The sequence below is a fragment of the Equus quagga genome, chromosome 1 (assembly GCF_021613505.1).
Source record: "Equus quagga isolate Etosha38 chromosome 1, UCLA_HA_Equagga_1.0, whole genome shotgun sequence".
NCBI lineage: Eukaryota > Metazoa > Chordata > Mammalia > Perissodactyla > Equidae > Equus > Equus quagga.
This window is the reverse complement of record NC_060267.1, coordinates 134,608,559-134,616,527: the sequence shown is the minus strand read 5'-3', so window position 1 is coordinate 134,616,527 and position 7,969 is coordinate 134,608,559. Positions and strand designations below refer to the sequence as shown.

The window sequence follows — 7,969 nt, the reverse complement described above, 5'->3', positions numbered from 1 at the left end:
CCCCAAATCCCAGGGGCATTCTGTCCCCTTCGGCTTCCTGATCTGGCCTGGGTGGGGTGGGTCAGCCTGACTTGTAGACCTAGCTGTATTCATTTCAGTTCTCAGACTCCACAGCCAGCCCTTACACATAACTGAACAGCATGGCTTCGTAGCTGAGGGGTCAGCAGCTTCTCACCCCCACCTGCCCAAAGCAGTGGTTGGGGAGTTGGCCCAATGAGATCATAGAGGATATTCAGGAACCAGGAGCCAGAAGCCAGCTGAGGGCTCCATCCCAGGTTCCCTGGAAAAGGATAAAAAGCCCTCAGGGCAGCAGAGGAACAGAACTGAGACCACTGGAAACCTGCCCTCCCCAGGCCTTTTCCAACCCACAATCCCCGCCATCCCCCGGTCCTCCCTACCCAAGAAGCAGCAGGAGACAAGGCCCAAAAGAGGAGGCTTTTAATACAAAGAGGGTGGGTATAGTCTAGGAAGGACTTAAATAAAGGGGATGAGATTGTCAGGAGCCAGCAGCTGGGGGTCTGGGGGCCCTGCGGAGTGGGACGATGCAGACAGAGTTTCGAGCCTCTTTGATCCGCCACCATCGGCCAAGCCTACAGGGGACAAGAGGAGCAGCTGAGGACAGGCTCAGCTCTCACCCAGTCTCCACCCCATTCCCACGGCTGCCCAACTGCCCAGCCACCCAGCCAGCGCCACCTGAGCCCACCCTCACCCTTGAAGGGGTGCCTCATACCTGTGCTCCTGCCCCACCCCAGCCACCAGGAAGTCCCCAGTGCTGGAGAACTTGAGGCTATTGATAAAGCCCACCTGAGAAGAGGGAGGGACAATGCAGTAGAAGATGAGTACAGATCCCCCCACCATAGCCCCAGCATCACAGTCAAGGGCTTGGCCGTACCAGGCCTGGGTTAAATCCCTGCGCTGCCTCCTGCCACTTGGGCCAGCCCTTTCCCCTCAGGGCCTCAGCCTCCCCATCTGTGAGAGGGGGGAAGTGGAGCACCAGCCTCACAGTGAGTTTGCGAGGATTAAAGAAACAGCGTACACCAAGTATGTCAGCCTAGCCAGGGCCCAGCGCTTGGCTTCTGGCTGTGGGGCCCTGGAGAACCCATGACCATCACCATTGACCCAAGCCCTGCACTGTCACCAGACGTCACTGACAGAGTCTGCCATTCTCTCCTAGGTTACCCCAGGTCCCCACGCCTTAGCCTGGCATTAATCTGGCACCAGCCATGCGATCACAGTGCCAGGCCCTCCAGACCTTTGGCCACCCTGTTCCCGGCCTTGTACCCCAGTACCCAGGATGGTCTAGGACAGGTAGGGGACTGGGGAGAGGAAGAAGGGAGGCTTCCTGCCAGGCCCTGTGCAAGGAGCTGGGACTATGAAGAGAAGTCATAGCTGGCCTGCTCTGGGGAGGCTAAGGAGCCCGGGAGTGTGGCATAGAAGGCTGGGCATTCAAGCCCCACTCACCAGGGGGATGTCGCAGAGAAGGTCAAGCCGCCGGAAGCCCTCCCCACACTGCCAGAGCCGCACGGAGGAGCTGTGGGAGCCTGGGGGGACAAGGAGACAGTGAGCACCTCCTGCACCAGCCCACCCTGTGACCCCCTCCTCTCTGCCGTGGAGGGCACCCACCTGTGGCCACGAGGTCTGTGTTGAGCAGGGCTGCCACCGATGACACCCAGAAGGGCTGCTCCAAGCCCGGCTCCCCCCGCAGCCCATGGGCCTCACGTTGCAGGGCAAGTGGCCGCTTCTTGGAGAGTCCCCACAAAGCCACGGAGCTGTGAACAGGTAGGAGAGTCAGTGAGGAGGCCAGAGACAGGGCAGAAAGGCCACAGGAGCGAAGGAACCAAGTGCATACCACCATGGGAGGCAGACAAGGTCACCTCAGCTCTCTGCCTCAGGATACTCATCTATGAAAAGCGGTTATCACAGCTACAAAGCAGGGGGATCCTATGAGGCAGGTCCAGGAGCAATGGCACTGGTGGGAGACATCCAAAAGGCAGCTCTTACCCATCATCTGCGCCCGACACCATGTGCTCCTCATTGATGAGCTGGATGCTGTCGATGGAGCCCCTGGAGAAAGGAGCAGTGAGGGGCGTGCCCACCCCCACCCCTAGCCCCCCCGGCCCCCACCTAGTGCAGCAGGCTGCCTTACTGATGGCCATAGAAGACAAGCTGGGACTCCTCAGGGATCTTCCATACACGCACAGTCCCATCCCGGCCCCCAGCTGTCACACAGCACTCTCTGCTCAAGGCATCCAATGCAGCCACGGCATCCTGGTGTCCGAAACTGAAGTGGGGACAGAGGGAGAATGGGGTCACATGTGAACTCGCACACACACATCCACACACCCTCTCCCCACATAAACTCACAGTGTCTCCACGTAGGAGTTCTCCGCCACGTTCCACACCTTCACAGAGCGGTCATGGGACGTGCTATAGAGCTGGTACGTGCCTCTGCGGAACGCCAGTCCCTATGGGTGCAAGGAGAGAAGGCAAAAGGGGACCTGGACTATGGCAGGTGAGACATAGGTCAGGCCCAGGGAGGACTTCCTGAAAAACAAGTTACAGGGCACAAGGAGCCAGCTCCCCATAACAGCTCTGTGGGCACTTCTGTACAGCTCTATCTGGAGCCAGGGGCACGCTCGCCTGCCCTCGAGCAGCTGGAGACTTCTCAGAGGCCTCCCTGCTCCCTAGGCAAGTTCAAGTCAGTCTCCCCAACCCCTTCCTGGCCCTTCACTCTGTTTATGTCCTTTACAGAGCCACTCACTACACCAAGAGCAGGTTCCGAGGATGGGGACCCTCTGCCCCATTCTCCCCATTCCACAGGGCCCAGCACCAAGTCTGGCCCATTTAGGCTAAGTGTCCACAAAAGGAGGCCCAGCTCACCGACACAGCATCCCGGTGTCCCGTGAAGGTGTACAGGTGCCGGCAGCTCTGGGCCTCCCAAATGAGAATGAGTTTGCTGCGGTCGCCTGAGGCCTGTGGGGATGAGGACGATGGCCACAGGTACCCACTGTGTGCCCAGACCTCTCACTCACCCCCAGGGCCAACCGTGCCTTACAAGGTACTTGCCGTCAGAGGAGATGGCCATGCAAAGGATGTGGCTGCTGTGGCCAGGGGGCTGCCCCTCAGCACCCTTCTTGGCTCGTGGGATCACATGAAGCTTCCGTCCACTCTCCACGCTCCCTGACACCGAAGGAAGAAAGAGGCTACTAGGATGGCAGACAGGACTGGCTGGCAACCCCCCCTCAAGGGCAGCATGTGGTAATGAAGTCCTAGCCTCACGTCAGATCTGGCTCAGCCCCTGGACAAGTCACCTCAGTTTCCTCATCTGTTAAGTGGTGACAATAATCCCAAAGGGCAGCCATGAAGCCCAGAAGAGAAGGGACAGCAAAGTGCTTTGACACAGATGGTGCAAGTTCTTCCTGCTGATGAATAGGATGGATGAGGACAGAACTCAGTTGTCGAAGGTTAGGAACCCAGGAGGACCAGGAACTCAATCCAATGACAGTGTCAGGGAGCTCACAAGCCCCACTCCTGAGCAGAAGCTTCTGCTGTCACACAGAAAACACCTCTTTGGGAGCAAACCTGCTTCTAGAAGCTTCCCTCATCAGGCTTCAGTTTGCCTTAATTACGGCCTCCTCCCCAGACCAGCCCTCCTGGATGACCCCCGGGAGCCACACCCTGACCCAGGCATTCACTCACATTTGATAATGGTGCAGTCTTTGGCAGCGGAAAAGATGGCCGAGTCATCTGGGGTGATAACCAAACACGTGATGGAGAGCTGGTGGCCCCGTAACATTCGAATGTCGGTTGGCGCTGGTGCCTGGATCTGGTCAGGTAGGGGCTGGGTCACTGCAACTGGGGGCAGGAAGGCACCCCTCCACGCACACACCATCCTTTCCCACCACCCCGCCCAGAAGGAAAGCCGGACCCAGGGCCACAAGGACCAGATCCTTACCTGACTCTGCGAAAATGCCCACATGTTCCAGACCAAAGACCCCACAGCCTGAGTCCTCAGTTGGGCCATCTGCCCACCAACCCAGGTGGGACCCCGAATTCCCTCCAAGGCACATCAAAGTGCCCTGCCCGCTCACCTCCTTTGCCACCGACTTCTGCAGCCTGCCCCTCTGCTCGAGCTGCATGGAGAGGAAAGAGGTGAGATCCCAGGAGCAGGACCAGTCCCATCACTTCCCTCCCATCACCCTCCCTCCACACTCACCACATCCTCCTTCAGGCGTCCCGCCACCTGGTCCTCCTCAAATTCGCGGGCCTCAGCCTTCTCCTCCTCTGTGTAGGACAGAGCAGACCAAGTAAACCCAGGCCAAAACCCCACTTTTTCCTTCCCAACCCCACCCCACCACCTCAGTTCTGGGCCCTGAACACTTAGGCTGTGTCCCAAGGGAAGTCAGCCTGCTTCAGGCAAAGGGGAGGGAAGGCTGGATGGTCTCCTCCTGCCCACTCCCTGTCTTTACTTATCAAACCAGTCTAAAGACACCTGAAGGTCTGGCTTGCCCCAGGAGGTCCATTAGAGCTCCTGGCCACCCTCCCACAGGGTGGCCAGTACTGGGCGCCCTGGCAGCCCAGCATGTACATGCATCAATCACCCATCACGTGGCTGGGACTGCATCACGCAGGCTTAGGCACAGGTCCCACCCCTCACCTGCCCAGCCCATGGGCTTACCTTGCTGCTTGAGCTGCTCAAGGTAGAGCTTGGCCAAACGCAGCTTCTTTTCCTGGGCAGTCTCCTCCAGCTCCTCCTCCTCCTCCTCCTCAGTCCTCCTGGGAGCTAGGCTATGGGCAGGAGGGGCCGGGTTTGAGGAGGACTAACCCTGCTGCTCTGGCCACTAGGACCATACCTCCTGGCTGCTCCCTGTGCCACTCAACTGCCTCCATCCCTACCAACCGTCATGGCCAATGATTACACATGCAGAAAACTGAAAGGGCCCACCCAGTGCCTGTCATAAGGGTGAAAATAGACCCCAAACCCAAAGGGATCACTGCGAAATCTCTCAACTCTGGAAGGAAAGAGAAGGTTCTATAGCCTCCCAAGAAAAATCAGGTTGTGTACAAAGGTCAGCAATCAAAATGACTTCAGACGTCTCAACAGCAACACTGAGAGCAGCAAGACAAAGGAGCTGCGCACACAAAATTCCGAAAGAAAATGCTAACCCCTGGAATGCCGTGCCAGTTAAACCAACAAGTGAAGAGAGTGTCAGATATATAAGGTGTCACAGAGTTGGTCCTTGCTCCTTCTTCTAAGGATGGAGGATGTGCTCCTGAACAAGAGGGTGAACTAAGAATGAGATAAGCATACAAGACAGGAAACAGGAGATACAACATGAAGAGCAAAAAGGTAGATCCCAGAACCCCCGCCCCCAGACATGGGAGAGCTGCCAGCCCAGATCCTACCCAAGGACCCGAGACAGGTTGAGAGTGTCATCGCTTCATCCTCACTGCCACAGCACCATCCTCTACCCTGAGGACAAGATTCCAGGTGAAGTTTAACTAGTCTTGGCTTGACCTCGTGCTGGTGAAGTCCCCGCCTTCCCTTCCGTGCCCCAGGCCCTGGACCAGCTGAGAGCACTCAATTCACTAAAGTCCTACTTTGACTTACTCCTGATCACTGGAAGTAGATCATGGGAACTAAGAAGCAGAAAACCCAGGGCAGCCTGTTCCCTCAATCATGTGCCTGCAGATCTCTAGTCCCTGACAGGTGCTCCAACTGGTTCCTAGGACTCATACATGACCTTGCCCACAACTTCCCCAGAAGGGACCTTGGAAATTCAAGGAAGCCAAGGCCAGACCATGCCCCAGGGACCATTTAGTACCCAGTGCCCAGCAAGGCTTCAGCCAACAGGGTTGGTGCTGCCCTTCCCTTACAGAGCCAAAGTCAGAACTTCTACTCAGTTTACCCAAACTAATCAATCTCTTGTTTAGGGCTTCACACATAGGAGACAGAACTCTATAGACAACCAGGAGAAGTGGTCATTGTATGAGTCCCCTCATATGACATTCCAGAAAAAGCAAAACTATAGGGACAGAAGTTACCAGGGACTGGGGGAAGGGAGAGGAACTGACCACAAAAGACCAGGGGGGAATTCTGGAGGGTGATGAAACCCTTCTGTAGCCTCATAGTGGTGGTAGCTACAGAAATATGCGTCTGTCAAAACTCATCGAACTGTATACTAAAAAAGGTGAACGTTACTGTATGTAAATTATAGTTGAATGAGAAAATTTTAAAAAAGAAGAAAAAGGAAGAAGGAAAGAACCCAAAGAAAGGAATGGCAGTTGGGGCTTCTAAGTTTCTGCAAATGGTCTACCTCTTAACCTCAGTGTTGGGCGCCCAGAGGTTCATCATTCATCATTACTCTTTCTAGTGCAAATACATTTCATGAACTCTTCCATTTCTAATACATTTCACAACACATTTTAAACACACTTGAAAGTGTTTAGCCCAGGGCCTGGCACACGCCCACTCACAGCAACCTTAGGACTAAGAAAAGTATAGAAGTCTTCCTGTGAGCAGATTAAGGCCAACACGTATTTCAGAAGCAGAATTTCCAAAGCCAACTCTTAAAGAAGGCACCAGGATTCCCTGGTATGAGGGTTGCCATTCCACAGGGTCAGGCCTGACACCCAGCTAGCCCCCTTTGAAACCCTGCAACATACCCCATCCCCATCACCTGCAGAATGAGACAGGTATTCAAAGCCCTCCACAATCTGGATGCATCCACCACCTCTCCATCTCCCCTTCTGGTACACTTACACCCCAGACTTTTCTCTGATCCCTGAATGCCTTCCCTCCCTCTCCATGAAGGAATCCTCCTCATCTCTCTATTTAAATGTAGCCTCCTCTGTTCCCAGAACACAAGCTGTAAGATATGCATCCCATTACAACACATTTGGCTTTCACCTGCCTGCTCATCTCTGTACTTTCAACAGTGAAGCCAGTGCCTGGCATATGTTGAGAGTCAAGGGGGAAAGCAATTATGAAACCGTGGGAAAACATAATGATGAACTAGCGAGCAACGCTTGCATCCCTCTCCCATTGCCAGTCAGTCCAGCCTGTGTTCAGCTCCCTGCCATAAGCCAGGGAGGTCTCAGTGGTCTCCCACTGGGGCTGGCAGTCCCCCCAACAGAGAGACCCTGCAGGGAAGGACATGAGACTTCTCAGGGTTAGAAACTGGAGGAAAGGGCCAAGATCTGAGAGCCAAGGACCAGAGCTCTGGGTTCTAGGCCCAGCTTTGCCCCGACTCAGAGTCCTCCACACACCATGGGCCTCAGTGTTCCCTTCCACTAGGTAGGAAAAAAGAGCTCACCTCTCACTCTCTGAGTCGCTAGAGATCTCCTCATTCATCTTGCCGCCACCCTTGGACTTGCCCCTGTCCCCAGCAGAGTCGGCCTGGGAATTAATTATATGATCTTTGATCAAGGGTCCCCACCACCCCGGCACTGATCAAGGGCCCCTTCCGGTCTCTCGCGAACCCCGGGACTGGGAAAGGCGGTGGCCCCGGCTCAAGTGCAAAGCCTTCCAGAATTCAGCTCGCGGAGAGAGGAACGAAGCTGACTCCAGCTGGGGTCCCGTGAGAAGGGCCGGGGAGGTGACCAGGGCCCGGGGCCCGCGGATGGGATAGTGGTCCTAGTAGTACTGACCCCGACCAACAGAAGCGCCACGCTCACCTTCCGCCGCCGCTTGCCGGCCCCCGCACCGGCCCCGGCCCCCGCCCCCGAGGCCGGCTTTCCCCGCTTTCGAGCCGCCGCTGTCGCTGACATGCTGCCGGACGTGTGTGTTGCCGCAGCCGCTGGTGAGCTCACGTGGCGACTAAACCCGCGCGGTCTGGCAAGACTCCGCGCCCTGATAGGCTCCCACAGCCCGGCACGCCCCGCCTCTCACAGCTCCATTGGGTCCTTCAGTAGGCTCTGTCACGCCCCCAAGCGCCCATAGGATAAACGCCTGTGGCCACGCCTCCTT

General features: G+C 56.3%; 1 protein-coding gene across 1 annotated transcript; it reads right to left on the bottom strand.

Annotated features, from left to right (window-relative positions):
- Nucleotides 1-422: 422 nt before the first annotated feature.
- RRP9 (ribosomal RNA processing 9, U3 small nucleolar RNA binding protein) lies at nt 423-7,821 on the bottom strand. Its single transcript, XM_046675159.1, has 15 exons — nt 7,678-7,821; nt 7,317-7,399; nt 4,679-4,788; nt 4,217-4,284; nt 4,092-4,133; nt 3,700-3,826; nt 3,056-3,180; nt 2,881-2,973; nt 2,365-2,465; nt 2,147-2,281; nt 2,002-2,064; nt 1,624-1,769; nt 1,462-1,541; nt 731-804; nt 423-590 (listed from the first exon to the last, which is right to left on the bottom strand). The coding sequence occupies exons 1-15, from the start codon at nt 7,768-7,770 to the stop codon at nt 497-499; spliced, it is 1,434 nt and encodes a 477-aa protein (XP_046531115.1). The 5' UTR covers nt 7,771-7,821; the 3' UTR covers nt 423-496.
- Between the last annotated feature and the right edge of the window lie 148 nt (nt 7,822-7,969).